The following is a 20,944-nucleotide window of genomic DNA, read 5'->3' as shown; positions in this document are numbered from 1 at the left end:
GATAATACCCTATAGAGGAGGGTGAGCAGACGAGCTTTTTTTTTAATAAAAGTTTTTGTTATAATCCTGGATGTTAGCCTGTAACAGATTGATTGAATACACTAACGGGTAGAAAGTGAAGACTCTTTATTGATTCATTAAAAGCCACCTGCTAATGAAAATTATTAATAGAAATAATTGAAAGATGTGATTGAAAAATAATTATGGATTGATATGACAGGTGGATGGCAGATGGAAGGATGAAAATAGCACTTTAAAATTGGATATCTAGCAATTTTCATATTAATTTTATAGTCTCCAACTTTTAAAAAAAAAGTTATGATCATTTGGACTGCACTAACATTGAACTGGTTAACTTTTGGATACTTGATGATGAGTCAACTCCATAATTTGATTTAGAAGACATGGATATGAAAGTTTATAAAGGGATGCAATTCCCATAGCTATGGAAGCAAACATAAAGTCTATTAGATCGCCTCAAAGTAAGTTCAAAGTTGATAGTACATTTAATTAAATCATTTGGGGGTAATCTAAAACAAAGACTTAATATTTTAAATTCATGGTTTGCAGATGAAGATGACTTAGATAATATAGGTGATGGAGATAAAATACTTGCATATGAGGATGTTGAAGCATTTGGGTGGAAGATTTCGGTTAAGGAGGATTTGATGATCTATTATTTGATCATATAAATTTGGGAGATGATTATTAGCTTCATTAAGACTTTTTTTTTAATTTTTTGTGCAAACTGATATGAACAATTTAATGGATCTCTAATTTCATTGTCTTAAAAAAATTATAATATACATGCAGTTTTCTTATTATACTTCATGTTATGTTACTTGTATTACATATTATTTATTGATATTCATTTTCTTTTGTTCATTTCATTTTTATAGTTTCACCTGCTAGAAAAAAAAAAGAATTAACATGAAAATTTTTAATATGAATTTACGAAGACTAGGCCAAAAAAAGGGTATTCATTAATGATTTATGCTTGATTATTATTTATTGTATTTAAGTTTTAATCAAAAAGTTTATATGATTATGTCATTATTATATAAATTATGTTATTTTTAAATGAAAATGATGAATCTAACTGACAACATGAACTTGTAACGCAACAACGAAACATAATCTAAAAAAGAAAGCAAATTAATTTTGAGAGTGCTCGGCCTCAACTGAAACAAGTTAGCCAGAAAAATTCCATCATAAGTTTTAAGAATGGAAGTTTTATTAAGCATCAAATTGACATCAAATAATAGATCTATTTCAAGATATGAACAAAAAAAATTCAATAGAATGAAACAGCTCCTACCCTAGGGATATTGAATAGACATCAGAAACATTCGGTTACATGCACACCAACATAAAATATAATGTAAACGTTCTTTCTTACCGTATGCTTAAGTGAATCTTGAAATCGACACCATGAAACATCTGACAACTGGGATTGCACATATTGCTGTAATGTAGTCACAAAGTGATAAATTTGTTGCCTGCATATAAAACAATAGATGTTATAAGTTACTGCAAATAACCATTCAGATATCAGAACTAAGCGATTGATGAGCGAAAGAAAAAGAAACATAAATAGAAACATTCCAGGTCTGAATCAGATTGCGGAACTCAAGCTCAGTATTTAGAAGTGCAGCAAGCATTTGCTTCAAAATATCACCTAAATTAGCTTCCTGATACAGGACAAATAATTTCATCATCATCAGCTCACTGGATATGTGAGTAGTTCATATATAATTGTTATTGCTTAACATAAACTCTCCCCTTTAAAATTTGAAAAAGAAAATCACATCATCATCAAATCATCATCAATAGCTTTACCCCAATCTTAAAACTTACAATGAGAAGAGAGGAGAGTAGAAAATGGCAGTTTGAATGAATGAATTTTATTCCCTTTTTTCTGAGAAAACCAAGAAGACAAGTTGTACATAAATAGATGGAGGAATAACTATCGAAGAAAGAAAGAAAGAAAAGAAAATCAATCTTTAGTCCAAGAATGCAGAATTAATCATGCAACAAAAATATATATTGCTGTCAAGAATTGTTAGATTGATACAAATGAAAAGTTATTCATGGATTATTGGAATGCCGTAGAGATTAAGTTGCTATCCACGAATTGCTGGGTTGCCTTAGCAGGAAAGTTGATGGCCACATATTAAGGATTATTTCAATGGTGGTCAAGCTGGCTTTTATATCTTGATCAAACCAATCCTGTTAATTAGTTTATCAAAGCTCACTCTACAAAAAACCTAGGTTAGCATATCCATAGTTTAAGGGTTCGTTAGAAAATAATTTAGTTGGACTACTTAAGTATCAAGTTTTGCTAAAATGAAATGAGTCCTATAATGGTGGATATTTTTTTTTGCAATACTTATGGCAACTTTTTTGTTGTCCGATACTTTTAGAGAATTTTCAAAGGATAGTTTAATTATTCTAACAACCTTTCTAACCAATCTTTCCAACTGCGTTCCATCGCAAATACCAAGTGTCATTATCATATATTGTACTTCAGCATTGCTTCTTGAGATCATAGCATATTTATTCCTTCATGTAACTATGCTTCCACATACATAATGCCATAAACAAAGCGGATCTTTGATTTGATGTATCGCCAGCACAATCAAGATTTCTGAAAAATGTTAAATTTCTTGATGAATAATTTTTTCTATAATAGACATTTTTACCGGTATCATATTGCATTGTTTAAAATTGAGCAATATGAAGCTCGTCTTGAGGCCCGCCTCAACACAATTCCTATGAAAAATGTCTCTAGGCTTTTGCCTCAAACTTTTTTTATAAGGCTTATGCCTTAGTTTGGCTGAGGCCCGCCTCGCACCGGCTTGCCTCACTGGCATGAGACTTACGCCACAACCTATTTATATATAATTTTATTAAAACTTATCTAAATCCTAAACTAAAGCCACGAACAAATCACATATTTATTGCACCTCGAAGCCACAACTTCCTCTCGACTATCTCGATCTCTAGCTCACCATTTTCACCGCAGCCAGCATTGTTGTAGCCACCATCGAAAATTACTTTAAAGATGGACAATAACACCACCTCTAAATTTTTTTTGTATTAGATCATCTTTATGTTAATAAAAAAATATTTATAAAAGAAGAAGACAACTGAAATAAATGAAGAAGCAAATTGGGAGTCAATGGACTTCACGGGATGAGGAAAGGAAGAGACTAATTTGTAATGACGACGACTCAAATAAAGATCTCTCAATGATGACAGTATAGATGTTTTCTAAGTTTTTGCCAACTATTTAAGCTTTCTTTAGGAATTAAATGTGGATGAGTAGGGAATTGAGAAAAATAAATTTGAAGTTAAACTTGATGTTATATGATACTTTTATGCAATTTCTATATTTAATATTGTTTTGCTCTTGTAATATATAGATTTTAATTCTATTTCACGTAATTTATCATTTTACGTATTATACATTTTTTTGTTGCATATGTATGTCAATTTATTATTTCACAGTTCAATAGAAAGTTAATATGTCATCATCTAACTTATTATTTGATTATTATACAAAAAATCACTTTTCGGATTTATTTTGACGTAACACAATTTTTTTTTATTTTGAGGCTTACGTCTCGCCTCACAAACAAAAAAACGTCTTAATACCCAATTGTACAATTTTAAACCAGGTCATTTTGAGATGCCTTATAATGTGGTTAGCAGCATCCATGTGGTCTTATGCAGGGTCTCCATATATTGGCTTATAGTACTAATTGGGAATCCATCATCAAAACGAACCAGAGAAAGGTAGATGGTTTGACCACAAGGCATTGATACCTACTTTTATCAACGGTCATACTATTAGTGGTGATCTCAATTTTTTTTCCATTGGTGTTTTTGTAACTTACATTCAAGCATTCATGTTTCTTAAAGCAGATCAAAAATATACTTTCTTTGAAAAATAATAGTATCTTATTTCATGTCATTGTCATATTAAAAAAACATTTAAATTTACAAGTCTTTTAGCTAAAATTCTCTTATCAGAAACCCTTTTAATCTAGTTAGCTCTTCCTCAATTATCAATGAATATAATATTATCTATATACTCGATAAAATTATATTTTTTGGTTTAGGTAAGCGTTTGATAAAGAAAGTGATCAATTTGATACTTAGTGTGCCTACACTTCTCAATATATTTGGAAAACCTGCTCAAAGCAGCATAAGGAGAATGTTTGAAGCCACATTGAGCTTTTCTAAGTTGACATATCTTATCAAAGTTTCTCTAATTTTTCAATCCAAATGTGATCTTCATGAATATTTCCTCCTCAAAGTCCCCATTAAGAAAATCATTCTTAATGCCAAGTTGATATAGAGGCCTGACCAAATTTATCGCAAGAGAGCAAAACTCGAATTATGTAGAGTTTGGCAACTGAAAAGAAAACTCCTTGACAGTCAAAAGCATATAATTAGATGTACCAATTTGCAAAACGTTAGGCTTTTAATTTGTCCACACTCCCATCTACTTTAATTTAAAGATCCATTTGCATTCAACCAATTGTTTTCCTAATGGAAGTTAATAAACTTTAGACGTATCATTCTTTTATAATGTCTGGATTCTTCCATTACAACCATTTTCCACAAATGACTTTTTAGAACTTCATAGATATATTTTGGAATCTATGTTTTATTAAGGGGTTGCTTAGTTTGCTAAAAAATAATTTAAAATAAAATGGAATATAGTGTATAAAAAATGCATTGTATTTAAAATAATTAGAGTTGTTTTGATGAGTGTAAAATAAATGCAGGTGATTATTTGTTTTTTAGCTGGAAGAAAATTTAATGCAATTTAAAGCTCAACGATGGTGGTTGTCAGTGGCCGATGGTGGTGGGAGCAGCGATGGCCTACAGGCTACAACGATAGAGTAAACCATCATAAGTAGTGAAAAATTAGACTAGAGGAGAACTACAATGGTTACCAACCTCATATCATTTAAATAAAAGAAATTACCTGAAATAGTCCAAAATTGTAATGACCTTTTTTGAAATGAATGGAAAAAAAATCCATCATCTTCAAACTTCTCAACTGGAGCCAAAAAGAACCCAATTCACATTTAGAAATAAAGCAAATTCCATGATCATGTCAAGGTTATGGAATTCTATGATGCTTGAAATCTAAGAGTTGTAGATGCTCCTAACAATAGCAAAGGATGCATTGGATGATGTCAAACAAACTTACTCGAAAATAAGGATGCTACTATCATCTATGAAATTAAAACTAAGATCTCAACAACTAGACAAAATAATATCCCTATCATTGAATATTTTAATGCAATGAAGGTGGATTGGCTTTAACTAGATTACTATCAAGATCTCAAAATGAAGTGCAGAGATGATATAGTAATTGTCAAATAATTTGTAGAAAGAGAAATGATGTTTAAGTGTCATGCAAGACTCGATAATAAATTCGATCAAGTTTGAGTTCAAATCTTAAGCATTGAGAATTTGCCATCTCAAAATGAGGTCTTCTCACTCATACGAACTGAATAAGTAGAGTGATCATGCTAAACAACCCCATCTCTAAAACAACTATTATGGCAACCACAAAACCTAAAGATAAAGGACTTGTTAAGATTGACTCTCACCAAAAAGAAGGGAAAAAACTCTCTAATAAGAAACATATGGTGCAACTATTGCAAGAAAAAAAAGTCATATCAAAGAAAAATCTTGCAAACTTCGCAAAAAGCTATAAGGCTGTGCTGGAAACAAAATGATCGCTCAAAAGGGTAAGCTTTTCTTAGGGAATTAAAAGACTCAATTCAAAAAAATCAACGAGGCCAAGAACTTCATCAACACTCTCGAAAAATCACCTAGGTTGTGATATCTAGCTCAAAGTTGTGATGACAAGGAAGAGAAAAGGGCACTCGAAAAAAAAAAAACTTATGAAGAATTTGAAATCAAAGAATAGAGCAAACTCAAATATTTCTTAGGCATAGAGGATGCTCAATAAAGCCAAAATTTGGAAACTCAATCAAATTTTTTTCTCTCAACAAAAATAAGTTACAAATCTTTTAAAAAAAGACTAAGTGCAAATTTTGTTAAACTCCAACTAATCAGGCCAAAAATTGGACGCAGATGAAGAGGGGACTGAAGTGGGCATGGCATAGGACAATATCAAATATTTGTTGGGAAACTAACCTATCTCAAACCCATCTTGACATTGCCTTTTGCAGTATGTCTCATAAATCAATTTATGCACAAGTCGAAAGAATTTCAGCTTCGAGCTACTTCTAGAGTTCTCAAGTATTTAAAATCAAATCTCAAAAAAGGGATTCTCTATATAAAATATGAAGAATCTACAAAAATGAATATTAGACCGATGATGACTATGACGAATAAGAGATCCACTTTAGCATATTGTACATTTCTGGGAAGAAACCAAATAACATGGAGACGAAAGCAATAATTTTGGTCTCAAAATTGAGTTCTAAATCTGAATTCAGAGCAACTGTTGAATATATATGTGAAGTCCTTAGTTTAAAATTATTTCAGAAGATTTAAAAATCAAATATAAATAACCTATAAAGATATATTGTAACAATATTTCTACCATAAACATTGCTCACAATCAAGTACAATATGATGGAAATGAATATGTGGAAGTTGATGGTTCGTAAAAGACAAAGTGGAAAGTGGGTTAATTTGCACTCCATATGCCCCTACGGAAAGCTAGCTTGTCAATATATCCACCAAAGGGCTTTGCAACGTCGCACTCAAAATAACTGTAAACAAACTGGGATGATAGATCTAAACCAACTAGTTTGAGGGAGAGTGTTAAAGGCCAAGAAACCCAGTGGGAATGACGATGCGACTACAAAAGGGAAAAGTAGGCCATTAATTTATCATCACTATGACTCCCAAAAGTAGTGTTTTCTAGCTAGGCGAATTGTTGCAGATATGTAGTTAGCAGAATTGGTGCCGGGTGCGGTGTTAAATAGGCAAGGGTTCCCACATCATGGACGAATGTGATCAAAGAAACTAGTCTATGAAACTAAATTTATGATAGGAACTTGGAATATATGTTTATTTATGAATAAATTAATAGAATTAATATATATTATGATTCATAGGAAGATAAATATTCTATGCATTCATGAAACAAAATGAGTTGAAGAGAAAGCTAAAGAGATTGATAGCTCAAGATTTAAACTATGGTATTCTGGTAGTTGTACTAAAATTGGTGTATGTGTGATTATAGATAAGAGTTTGAAGGATAATGTTATAAAAATTAATAGAATTAGAGATATACTTATAAGAAGAATATTAATATTATAAGTGCTTATGCTCCTCAAGTGAGTTTTGATATATATTCAAAATTAAAATTTTAAAAAGACTTTGAAGAATTAATACAAAAAATATCTCTTGAAGAACAAGTTTTTATTGAAGGAGATTTAAATGAACATGTTAGTAGAGAGGTAGATGATTTTAAAAGAATTCATGATGGCTATGGGTTTAGAGCGACTAATAAAGGTGGTAAAACCAAATGATTTTTATTTAAATTATGATTTTGTAATTACTAATATATTATTCAAGAAAAGAGAAGAGCATCTCATCACTTATAAGAATGGATATAGTAAAGCTCGAATTTATTATTATTTTTATAAGAAAAATATATCATTTAGAACGCAAAGATTGTGAAGTTATTCCGAGTGAAAATTTATGTACCAAACATCCCTTGTTAGTTTTTGACTTTAAGATGAAGGGCGAGAAATAAAAAATAAAATAAAACATTATTATAGGATTAGATAGGGGCACTTAAAAAATATTAATAAAAATATTTTTTTTATTTTTAGAGTAATATTCTAGATTTTAAGATTTTATCTTTGCATGAGGAAGCTAATGTTATGTGCGAAAAAATAGCTAGTGATATTAAAATGTTGCAAAACATGTGTTTGGACTATCAAAGGGAAAAACCTCTAAAAGTAAAAATAGTTGGTGGTGGAATCAAATGTGCAATAAAATATAAAAAAATAAGAAGACTTATTATAAAATTGGTTTAGATGTAAAAATTATGATAATTGAAAAGATATAAAGAGACCCGTGAGGAGTCTAAGAAAGTAACATGCGAGGTAAACATTTTAGTTTTTAAAGATTTATATAATATATTAGATACTAAGGAGGGCTAAAGGTATATATATATATAAGTTAGCCAGCCAAATAAAGAGATAGGAGAAGTAAGAATTTAGTTCAAGTAAAGTGTAATATAGATGAAGATAAAAAAATGCTTTTATTAGAAGATGATTTTAACAAAGGTGAATGAGATATTTTGCTAAACTTTTCAATGAAGATTGTGAGAAAATCATTGACTTTAGTAACCTTAACACCTAAATGAAAATATTTTTTAAAATTTTTATCAGCATATTAGTAAAAATGAAGTTAGAGAGCCTTTAAAGAAAAAGAATTGTGAAAAAGATGTTGGACCTGATGATATTTCAATAGAGGTGTGGAAATACTTAGGAGATGAAGGAATCTCGTGGCTCACTAAACTTTTTAATATTATTTTGAATATTAAAAAAGATGTCAGATGAGTGGAGAATGAGTGCGTTAATTCCAATTTTTTAAGAATAAAGGTGATGCACAAGATTGTGCGAATTATAGAGAAATTAAGTTAATCTGTCATACTTTAAAACTATGGGAGAGAGATATGGAGCATAGTTTGTGACGTGATACTAATGTTTCTCAAAATCAATTTGGATTCATGCCAGATAGGTCAACTATGGAAGCTATACATTTATTGAAAGGTTTGATGGAGAAGTATAGAGAGAATAAGGAGGATCTAAATATGATATTTATTGATTTGGAGGAAACATATGATAAAGTTCCAAGAGAAGTGCTATGGAGAGTTCTAGAAAAGAAATGGGTTTATAATGCTAATATTCAAGTCATTAAGGATATGCAGGAGTTGTTACTTGTGTTCAAAGACAAGGTGGTTTGATCAAGTATTTTTTTTATTTTAGTTGGATTACATCAAGGATCAGCCTTAAGCCCATATCTTTTTGCTTTAGTCATGGATGTTCTTACTAGACATTTGCGAGAGGTTGTATCTTGGTGTATGTTTTTTGCTGATGATATTGTTCTTGTTGATAAGATTAGAGAGGGAGTTGAAGGAAAACTTAAATTATGGTGGTTAACCTTAGAGTCTAAAGGTTTTTGTTTGAGTAGATCTAAAACTGAATATATGGAGTGTAATTTTAATAGTAATAGATCCAGCGGGGGGACTGTAACTTTGGACAATTAAGTCATTAATAAGAGTACACATTTTAGATATCTTGGAAAAAACTATGTAGAATTTAAGTTGGATGGTTGAAGGAATGCATCGTGTTTGTTGTGTGATAGAAAAGTACCCCTCAAACTTAAGAGAAAATTCTATAAGATGGTGGTAAAACCTGCACTGCTTTATAGCGTAGAATTTTGGCCATTAAAAGAGAAGCATAACATAAAGTTAAGTGTTGCAGAGATGAGGATGCTCAGATGGATGAGAGGATTTACTCTTAGAGACAAAATACGAAATGAGCATATATGTGAAAAGGTTGGAGTAGCTCCAGTGGAAGATAAGATTAGAGAGAGTCGCCTTAGATGGTTTGGTCACATAAAACGGCAACCTTCCGATGACCTGGTTAGGATTGTAGATGAATGAGAATTTGAATTATGATAAAAAAGGTAGAGTTAGACCTAAAAAGACTTTGTTAGAAAATATTAGAAATGACTTTTTTTTATTAGATTTAAATGAGAATTTGACTCTTTTTTTTTCTTTTTTTTTTAATGAGAATTTGAGTCTTAATAGAACGCAATGGACAAAAATGATTCATGTAGCTAACCTCACATAGTAGGATAAAGGTTTGATTTTGTTGTTGTTGTTGATGATGATGTTTTTGACATATTGTATTTAGACCTCAAGATTATGTCATTATTTTGGGGTAGTTACTTTAGTCAATGACATTAGTTAACTAAACATTTGTAGCAATTTTTCAGCAATTTATTTGTAGTTAATTTAGTCAATGACATCAGTAGATAGGATTATAGACATAAAACTGAAACTAATATGACAAGATAATGTAGCGTAACTACATTCTAATCAATTTAACAAAGGTAAATCCAACACAAGATATTCATCTTAGAAAATAAATTGAAGCCAGTAAAAATGACATGTGGAAGTGAATTATAATAACCTCATTCTCATTAAACTGTTGAAGTCCTCCATCTCACGAAATGTTCTTTGTTGACCGTGGTTCAAAATATAGAGTGCATCCTGTTTCAAAAGGTAGACTATTGATCAGTCTAACAACCCGCAAATTTATAAGGAAATGTTATCTGCTTCTGGGAGAGATCATTATATTGCAAAAGAAATAAAAACTAAATGAACAACAAAATTAAGCTCGTGATTGGAACAAATAATAGGTGGGTGTTGACTTCAATACTAACTCCATGATTGATTCAATAGAAAATGATGAAAATGGAGGACGCATGTATCACCCAAGTTCGCACACATTTAAAAAAAAAACCGGCACTTTTTTAGCAAAATTGATATCATGGATGTGTTAAGAGCATCAAAGTTACTAAGAAGAACTCCAGCAGTCTATTAGGTCGCACACGACAAAAGTTGCACACAAAAGAGATAACATCGTGTAATATTACTCCACCATCGCTCATTTCACAAAAACCCATAGTGCCAACATATCCAAAACATCAAAACTGTCAAAAAAGGAGCCCATATTATCCTATCGACCATATGAAGGTGAAATATAAAATTCATCAGCACACGGGAAATAACACAAAATTCGAGATGCATAAGGAACAGGAGATTATAGGAGCTAATTTAAATATTTATTTATTTTTATTTCAATTCCCATGTTATATCACAAATCCTCAAAATCCTGCCATACCAATCAAGTCGTTGTTGGAGTGCTGTTTTGTCACAACCCAACCCAATAGCACCAATAGACAGGACAAGTCTTATCATGTAGAGCTGCAACAAACGAACCCCAAGACTTAAGTTTTGAAAAAAGTTCAAAAATTTCTTCCAAGTTTTCACTTTAATAAAACAAAAATAAACACAGAGCTACTAACAACATAACTCATCCAAAAATTTTTCTTTTAATTTATCGTCAAAAAGTATATACAATCACAGTACACGACTACAGACAAAAACTACAAAACAAGGAAAGAAAACTATCCATGACCATGTAAAATCAACATAAGAAATACCTATATATACTCATATCAGAATCCTGAAAACTAGTGCTCAACGATCTCTTTTCACTTTCACAAACCCTAAAAATAGAAAGCAAAACATCTGTGAGCTAACACAGCTCAGCAGGCCAAATACCGATCTAAATTTCCAATTACTTCATTCTTAAGCATATACCAGAAACTTTAAATGCAATATAATAAATCACCATGCTGAGCAGAATAATAACGACAGTTATTTGTAATTCAATTAACGATGGTAAAGATTAATAATTACGATTGGGACCCTCTAACTAAGTGGTTTTGTCATTAAATAACGCAATTACATTATGAACATGGCCATAGCCCGAATATTCCTCAATGGATCCATCCCTCCTGAATCGTAAACAATATGGTGCATTTAATATAGCACAAAGCCTTTTGTTAGCCAAAGTCAAGTTGAAATTATCTGCTAAGACAAATATCCACACCATATCTACAGAATCCCCTTAGACGAAGCAACTCATAACTACTGATAAGTATATTTCAGTCGAGCTTGGTCGATTTCCTCCACTAACAAAGTAGAATAGGGTCCATGACAAGACGGGACGACAGAATTATATAACCTTGATCGACTTCATTATCATTTCCTCCGCCATCTGTTTTAAGCTAACAGTAGCAAATTTCTCTCAATTTTAAAACCAAAACTACTAGTACTATACCATAACCAATCAGTGCCACTATACCATAGCCAATCAATGCCTATCAAATAGTCTTTATAAAAAATTCTCTCTAATCACCGAGATGGATACCTATAGAAAACTTGGAACCATAACTTAAAGTCTTCACAAAATAAAGACGAAATATCTAGATAATGTCTTATCTCTAATTCAATTTACCTTATAAAATTTGACATTGAATCCAAACTCACTCAGAAGAGCTAGGCTTGAAATTTTGGAGCCCATTGTCGATCCTAAAAAATTCATAATAAAGTTTGAGTTCAACATTTATTAGAAAACAAGTTTATCTTTGAAGGCTCTCTTTGGGGTATATTTTTATACTTCCATAGTAAAAAAAAAATTAATTTGTTTTCTTAGCTATAGTTTTTATTATATTCTCTCAATTACAACATTTCTAAAACAATTTTTGGGCAAAAAAGCTATCTAGTTCTTTCATCTAAGCATATATTGATGATGATTACTTTCACTATCACAAAATCAATACAAAATAGACCCCAAATAAAACCTAAGATGGAAAGGGATATACATAGTGAATATTGGGGTTGAAGTATATATCCTAAAATCTAAAATTTTCAATAATGCAAAACTGTGAACTTCAGGTCACAACAAGGGCAACTTAAACCCATCCAAGGTCCCAACTAATCAAGCTTTTATTTTGGAGAAAATTATTTGCAAAAGGGATACATAACCCAATTAGTAACCCCAAAATAGAAAACAATAAAAGGGCAAACAAGGATTCGAACTAAATCTTTGGGAAGTATAAGACAATGCTAATAGTAAGCAGGGAAATTTGGAAAACAAGTCCAAGCAAGTAAAAATATGATTTTTATTCTCTTTCACATGAAAATAAGTGTTCATAATATATAGAATCTCCTTCAGCTGAACATGCATGAAAACTTCCTTAGTGGAAAAAAATTGTACAACTGAACTGGATTGACTGCAGGCAGCTTTTGGAGTGATTTCTAAACTTAATTAATTGATGAAAGTTGCTAGGGATATTTCCTAAATAGTTGTTGTAGTCAAAAAATGATCGTAAGGTTTCCACACATCCATGTGTCTCAATTGTGAATTTCAAGAGGTCAAGGCCTCACATAGGGTTTAAGTTAATATGACAAGGAGGTCATGGCTTAGAACCACAAAAATACCCTCCATGCAAAGAAAGAGTAAGACAGCGTACATTTACCCCTCCTCAAAGCTACATTAATAAGAGCTTCATGAAGTGGGTTGCACCTTTATTGGTGCATTTTCTATCATTTGTTGCAAAAGAAAAAATTATGCAAATGTATGGAAGTAAATATATACAGGAAATTAAGCACCAAAATAAACTCCACGACTAAGAAAAAAGGTTGACAAATACCTTTAGATAGTGCCACACATCAATCAACGAAGCAACAGAAAGTCTGATTTGTATAAGATAACTGAAGATGTCAGCATATATTTGTAAAGCCTCTTGAGTTACAACAATATTGACAGGCCAGTCCACTCGGTAACCCAACGCCACAAAATCAAAGGCATGAATTCCTGCCATTTTAAGGACAAGAAATATTGAAGAAAGCAAATAGCTACAAAAATTATTAGAACAAAAGTGTTTGTGCATGTGCATACGTGCTTACCATTTTTAATAACTGGCTCATATACACTCTCTCCTTTAATGTAAATGAACAATCTTTCCTTATAAGGATCATTTTCACATGAAGACCTCTGCAAAGCCAAATCGAGAAGTCCCTGGATCCTGGATGCTTCCTCTTCGTGCTCAAAAGCAGACCATTTCTTGCCGAAAGATGGAACTCAATCAAATTCAGAACCCAAAATGTGTATCAAACAATTTATAACATGGTCCAAAGGTGATGGTAGTTTATTCAAGAGATTAATGAATTACCTGACAGCCTAGTGACATCACAAACAAATCAGCCCAGTCAGATATTTCCATAAAATGATAGCGCCGCAGTGCCAATAAGTGTTCTCGAAGGCTAAAGCCTTCCTCAAGGAACTTAATAGTAAAGAAGCTTATATACTTATATCTTCAGGTAGTGAATGTCGTAAAGGAGAATAAAAGTTTAATGACAGGAATGAAGAAGATAATAGAGAATAAAGAAGCATGTATTAAAGTGAATAACTTACTAAATTGCATTTTATAAAGTTTTCACTCACGCACAACCAGAAACAAGCCTGAAATTCAAATCTTCATGGAACTTGAGTTTCCATGAATATGAACTAATCCTCAAATTTGCTAAAGAAGTTACCCTAAAATCTTTTTTCTTATCACAACCTAGCCATAGACCACTAGGTGAACCATCAAATGGATTGGCCCAGTCCAACCCTATCTTCATGATGTTTTGGTATGAACCCAACTAAGTCGGGTCCAATCCAACACTATCTCCATGCGGGCAACACATTTAAGGAACAGCTTGACCATCACAATAGGAGTTGCAAGTGACTTCAATAAGTATAAAAGGGCAGAACACATCAACAAAAACAGCATAGCATGATGTAACAATTTAAATGTCTCCATGTGCAAGCACGGTAGGTTATAACATGTACATCTACACAACTATAGGTATACATGTACGCAAAACATACCATGCAGACAGGTACACTAACTCATGCAGCACAAAAATAAATTAAAATACATGTAAAATGAAGTCGATGAACTAAACACTAAACAGAATCAACAAACAAAATCCTATGCATGAAAATGCACCATTCATACGCTCCTTGCATGGTTAGAGGATAAAAAGCTTTTAGTTTGGCATGCTTTGGAGATGGCAAGTGACTGAACTTGAGAAAGAATTTTAATCAATTCTTCCTTTCGAGTTTCTGTTAGGAAATTGATACATCAAGGGGCCCACCTTGTGGGGCCAAAGGGAGTTTGATGTGAAACTAAATGCGATGACAATAATTGCAATTAAGAGATTAATAAAATTGAAAAACTTTGTGTACTACCAATAAAATCTAGTTTACTCAAATGGAAGTTTAAGAAGATAACATGAGAGATTAAGCAATAGCAATAGGTTACACTTTGAGATTACTAGAACTTGCAAAAATAACAACCAAGATTAATAGGTAATGCAAACAGCAAATATAACAAAGCCTCAAATTTAAAATCTAGATCCTTCACTCAACTCTTGAAAGTGGAGGCTAGCGGAGGAGGATTGCAAGCACACTTAGAGATGCCACTATCACACAAGTGATGCCGAGAGAACTAGTCACCGGGGAAGAAACTGGAGTTGGAGAAGTGCGCGGTCGTCCGATAAGAATCCACGGAGTTCTTGGACGTTGAAGCTCGATGGTCCCGGCAAGACAATAGACTATGCGATTGACGTAACGTTCCACGGTGACATCGTACTCCCAATCCGGCTCGTAGAAGGGGGGAGAGGAAGATGTCGATCTCCTCTTGTTCGGTGTAAGCGAAGCCGTGATCAACTTCCGGATCCGCCATGCATCCTTGCCGGGAGATGAAGGAGTCACAATGGAAAGAAGAGGGAGTGAAGGTGGCGGCTTGGAAGGAGGAGGGCGTTGGGCCGGCGTGAGGACTTGGAGGGGATCGGCTAGGGTGGGAGACCAAAAGGTAATTGCAGAAAATCTGAAGTTGTTTCAGATTTTAGTGGGTTGGGGAGGGATTTAATTTGAAAATTCAAATTAATCCAAAAGGGGGGAGGGCGGCAATGGAGAGGGAATTGGGGTTGATTTAGTGGGGGAATTAGAGTTAATTTGGGAGAGAGAGAGAGAGAGAGAGAGAGAGAGAGAGGGCCCATAGAGGGGGCCGGCTAAATAAGAGAAGAGGGAGGGGGATAGGTGTTAATTAGGTGGGGTCCACATGATTAATCATAGATTTGAAGAAAATCTAAAGTAAATTTCGGGTTTTAGAAAAAAGGAAGTTTCCTAATTTAAATGCAAGTAATTGGCAACCGTTTGAATTTCAAATTTGAATTGAAATTCAATTATGAAGATTGCCTAAAATCTTGGACTTATTTTAGGAAAGTTATCAATGCCCTTTTGAACTTTTGAAATTCAAATTTGTGATCCCAAGAGGAGGGGGCTGGCGGCTAGAGAGGTGAAGTGGGGAGGATGGGGGATGGAGGATGGTTGTTGGGTGGTTGGTGGGTTGTGGCCGGCGACTTGGGCGGCCCAAGGAGGCCAGCGGCAGGGGGGAGGGGAAGTCCGATGCCAGAAAAATTAAGAGAAGAAAAATGGAAAAGTTAGGTGGCTACTAACCTCAAGCACCACTTCCTCAAGTACTCACAAAGAGATCTTTGGAGACTTACGAACTCACAAAGAGATCAAAATAAGATAATTTCATTCATCAAAAACTCGCTCATACATTGCATGAGGCCTCCTTTAAATAGGTCAAGATAAAAATAAAACTAAAATGACACAAATGTCCTAAGGGCTACATAAGTTACTCAATGCCCATAGGGGCAAACTAGGCAAATAGAAATACAAGCATAAATAAAATACAAGCAAATCAAAAATAGAGGCTCTGGATCGTAGCCGTCAATATGCATCTCCGGCGATGGTACACGTGTCGAAATCTGATGTCCTCATCAGAGTTAATATCCACTATGTAAGTAGGAATCATGAGGGAGTTGTTTCGGAAAGTTTTGATTAAAATTGGGAGTGAATTATTTAGAGAAAGGAGGCAAATTTGAATTTAGATTGGGGAGGAAATTAGGAAAGGTTTATTAAAAGAAAGAGGGATACTTTGAATTCAAATATGGATGGGAATTAGGAAAGTTTTATTTAGGGAAAGAGGGCTGATATAAATTCAAATTATGGAGGAAATTATGAAGATTTTATTAAGAGAAAGAGGGCTGATTTGAATTAAGATTTGGGAGGAAAATATGAAGGTTTATTTAAGGGTAATTAGGTTGTTTTATTTTTATTATGTGATTTATGTTTGCAGTAGTTTTCTTAGGAGTTATTCCCAACGGCATCTAGGGTTTGTGGAAGAGCCGATCTACCTCTCAAATAGGGCTGCAAATGAACCGAGCGTTCGATGAGCTACTCGTGGCTTGGCTTGATAAGAGCTCGTTCATGTTAATTTGATAAGATAAATGAACAAGCTTGAATCATTTTGATAAATACTCAAAAGCTAAATATATGAGCTTGAACAACTTGGTGTTCGATTTATTTATATTTATGAATAGTATCATTTAACGCTCGTTAAGAAGCTGGATTAGTGCTTAACAAAGAAGCTCGATTAGAAATATTAGAGTTTCAAATATATATATATATATATATATATTAAATTTAATAATTTATTTTTACTAATCCAGTCAAAAATTGTTTAATATTTTTTTTTTACTTCCCACATCCGCCTATAATCAAGAACAACCCACCTTTGAACAAATATAAGATGAATCATATATCATTTGTTCATGAATGAGCTCATTTAGTAGCTCGAAAATATTAATTAGATATATTTATGAATGTGCTCATTTGATAGCTCAAGAATACTCATTATATATTTTCTTGAACGAGCTTGTTTGATAGTTTAAAAATTTTCACTAGATATGTTCACGAACAGACTTGACGTAATTGTTTGTTAGAAAGCTCGATAAAACTCGTTTGTTAAGTTAATGTACATCTAGAAGTATAGTTTATTTATAGCTCGATAAGGCTCGTTTGTTTAAAGCTCGATAAGCACAAAAAAAAGTCGAATATGAACCAAATATGAACACTCATTAATTTAAATGAACCAAACTTGAACAAAAACAAAAAAAGCTCAAATCAAACTCGAACCAAACTTGAACAAGTTGATAATAAACAAACTCAAACATGAAAACGCACAGATTTGGCTTGGCTCGGTTCATTTGAAGCCCTACTCTCAAACAGTAGATTAATTGCATCTTTCAATATTTATTGAAGAGATAAGAAAAAAATTAGCCCTACTATTTAGTTCCTGTGTTTTTTCTTTTTATCTACTTGTTGTTTTTACTTCCAAGACGCATCAAATTGGTATCAAAGCGAGATTTTGGAGAAATGGCAGCAAAGAAATTAGATGCGTTGGAAGGCGAATTAGAGCAAATCAAGTTCGAGATAAAGGAAAGGTTATCCACCATCGAAGGAAGATTTTCAGCCATGAAGAATCGGATGGAGAGTTGATTTGCAAGGTTGGAGGTGATGTAAAGGAAGCTCGTTGAGATGCAATCCAAAACTCCACTGGTAGTTCCGATTGCTAACCCTAACCAAGATTTGACCGGAATTCCCTTTTGCCAAATTTGAGAAAAAAGAGATCGGATGAGAGGAGTTTGACCAAGAGAGTTTCTATCTTCAAGATTCTGTAGGGTTGTGATAAGGGACGGATCAGGGTTTCTAGATGGGGGGACTGCAATGAGAAAATTTTATGGTGGAAGTAGTGGGGTGGCCAGCCACTATGGGAGGCATCTCATGCAAAGGGAGTGGGCGACCGAAGATGGAGGGGGTCGGGTTATGCAAAGATGGAAGAAAGGTGGGAGTTACACCCATGATGCACGAGGGGAACCGTTGGAGGGAGAGGAAGTTAAAGATGTCAATATTTGGAGAGGAACGTGCCCATGGGTGGGTGTACTGGGTGGAGACAGATGCATCAAGATATGGCTTGGGGAAATACTCATGCTGAATCATCAATTCATTGCTTATTTCAGCCAGCTTCTCACAACCAGGGCGATGCTCAACTCCGTATACAAGCGAGAGTTGATGGTGATTGTCTTATTTATCAAAAGGTGGTAACCCTATTTGTTGGGGTGACACTTTATCGTCAAGACAGACCAGAGGGGTATGAAGTTTTATTGGAGCAAAGGATGGTGACTAAGGAGCATCATGGGTGGTTATCAAAATTATTTGGATATGATCGCCCAGGATTAGACAGTTCTCCTCCTTCCACCTTTAGAAAAAGGTGTGCTTTTGGGAGGGAGTATTGATACGTCAACGGGCCCCGCAAGATATTCACTATGTAAGGAGGAGGAATTAAGAGAGAGCTATTTCAAAAAGTTTTAATTAAAATTGGGAAGGAATTATCTAGGGAAAGGAGACTGATTTGATTTTAGATTGGGGAGGAAATTAGGATATGCTTATTTTATGGAAAGATGACTACTTTGAATTCATATTTCAGAGGAAATTAGGAAAGTTTTATTTAGGGAAAGATGACTGATTTCAATTCAGATTTGAGAGAAAACTAGGAATGTTTTATTAAGGGACAAATGGTTGATTTGAATTCATATTTGGGAGTGAATTAGAAAGGTTTTATTAAGGGAAAGATGACTGATTTGAATTCATATTTGGGTGGGAAATATGATAGTTCATTTAAGAATAATTAGGTTGTTTTATTTTTATTATGAGATTAATGTTTGTTGTAATTTTCTTAAGAGTTATTCCTAGCGATGTCTAGAATTTGTGAGAGTCAATCTAACTCTCAAATAGTGGATCAATTGTATCTTTTATCATTTGTTGAAGAGATAATAAAAAAATTTGCCCTAATATTTGATTCATGCGTTTTTCTTCTTATCTACTTGTTGTTTTTACTTCCAAGACACATCAAAAATTAATTCCATTCATCTCAACTATATATATGGAACTTATATATAAACTGGCAAGAAGCAAATGAATGGTACATATATGACAACATCAAGCTTTAGCAAACAACATCCACTAACAAGAAGAAAACAAAATGCACTGACGGAGTCCATTGAAATTAAAATCCAACTTCAAGGATACTGAAGTAATATTTCTTGTATAATACACCTATCAACTATGATATCCAACGGTATCAAAAACTTTTGTTCTGAATGAACATCATCATCACCATAGGTGCCATTTTTAATTGGGTATTTTAATGACTTTGCCCAATCTGCTCCACCAGATGCATTTGGTAGCTGGGCACCTTTTTGTAAATTTGCTTCTCCAGCTGAACATAAAGAAATTGAGATGGGTTGATTTTCCACTGTTGCTTTAATAGTATCAGTGGAGTAATCAACTCCTCCAACAGAACCACCCAATTGCACAGACAGAGAAGCTTCAGCCTTAGACCTATCACAAGAACTTAAAGGCAAGCTTTCTGAATGAAGCTTAAAAGGATCAGTAACTGATGAAAAGTTGAAATTTCGCAAATAGGATGAGTCCTTGGTGATAAAACTTGTGTCTTTTGAGTTTCCCACTGTAGGAAGCCACGCAGTTTTGGCTAACATGGGGTTCGTGCTAAAAGCATAGGGCTGACTAAAGCTTGACATGGAATGAGATAGGGATCCAAATGTCTCAGTTGGAGTTTGCATTTCCCTTGACCCATCAAAACTAAGCATGAAAGAACCAAACGCTTTGGCAAAAAATTCTTCTTCACAGCTGAACTTATCTGTACCCCCATCATCATTTTTAAAACAGCATTCAGTAAACTGGAGCTGCTGCGGACTCCCGCATTTCATATAGGCACAGAATGGATTACTCGGTAACCCTCCTAGGGGCCAGCACCCACCAGACTGACATAATTCAGTTAAGTTCTCAAATATTCTAAGATCCTTAATAATATCTGAGTTCGGGGAAGCAGAAATCTGATTTGTTTTCCAGTTTTGATGCTGAAGGTGGGAGCAAAAAGTGATAGGATATAAGTGTTCAGTAAATGTACGGAAAGATGGTGGACGCAAACATGGCCAATTTGTCTTAGCATAAGTTTGTAATATACTGTTTTTAGCATGATCTGCTGGTAATTTTGAAAACATAGATTTTGATGATCTGCATATATTGTCATTCAAATCATAGAAATTTTCAGATATACTTTCATCATTATAATCATGTGATGAGCATTCTGAAGAAAGAGATAGTTCCAACTCGAATGCAGACTCAGTGGACGAACTAGAAGCATCAGAATATGCATTATCATCAGAAGCCCTGCAACAAAAGGTGAAAAGGACCTTTAAAATTTTGAGGATTGAAAGCATTAAATTCAAAAACAATCTTCTTCATTGTAGGCAGCCAGGGTAACTTTTGGTGATACAGGGCCACAACCAACGGGAGACAAC

At 33.5% G+C, this 20,944-nt stretch overlaps 1 protein-coding gene and 1 long non-coding RNA gene across 4 annotated transcripts in view; both read right to left on the bottom strand.

Annotated features, from left to right (window-relative positions):
* Positions 1 to 20,944, bottom strand: part of LOC110095764 — a 48,611-nt gene that overhangs the window by 8,678 nt on the left and 18,989 nt on the right. For all 3 annotated transcript variants that reach the window (XM_020821426.2, XM_020821428.2, XM_028698966.1), the window contains exons 6-11: positions 19,650 to 20,813; positions 13,834 to 13,975; positions 13,568 to 13,724; positions 13,312 to 13,475; positions 10,218 to 10,297; positions 1,400 to 1,499 (exon numbers count right to left, since the gene is read on the bottom strand). In XM_020821426.2, coding sequence (XP_020677085.1) covers positions 1,400 to 1,499; positions 10,218 to 10,297; positions 13,312 to 13,475; positions 13,568 to 13,724; positions 13,834 to 13,975; positions 19,650 to 20,813 — 1,807 coding nt within the window. The remainder of the gene's footprint in view (positions 1 to 1,399; positions 1,500 to 10,217; positions 10,298 to 13,311; positions 13,476 to 13,567; positions 13,725 to 13,833; positions 13,976 to 19,649; positions 20,814 to 20,944) is intronic.
* LOC114580676 lies at positions 1,506 to 5,711 on the bottom strand. Its single transcript, XR_003702198.1, has 3 exons — positions 5,000 to 5,711; positions 1,858 to 1,918; positions 1,506 to 1,691 (listed from the first exon to the last, which is right to left on the bottom strand). It is a non-coding gene; the product is annotated as an uncharacterized LOC114580676 (long non-coding RNA).

The sequence above is a fragment of the Dendrobium catenatum genome, unplaced genomic scaffold (genome assembly GCF_001605985.2).
Source record: "Dendrobium catenatum unplaced genomic scaffold, ASM160598v2 fragScaff_scaffold_1196, whole genome shotgun sequence".
Classification (NCBI taxonomy): Eukaryota; Viridiplantae; Streptophyta; class Magnoliopsida; order Asparagales; family Orchidaceae; genus Dendrobium; species Dendrobium catenatum.
The sequence above is the reverse complement of the archived record's forward strand: the minus strand, read 5'-3'. Positions and strand labels throughout refer to the sequence as shown.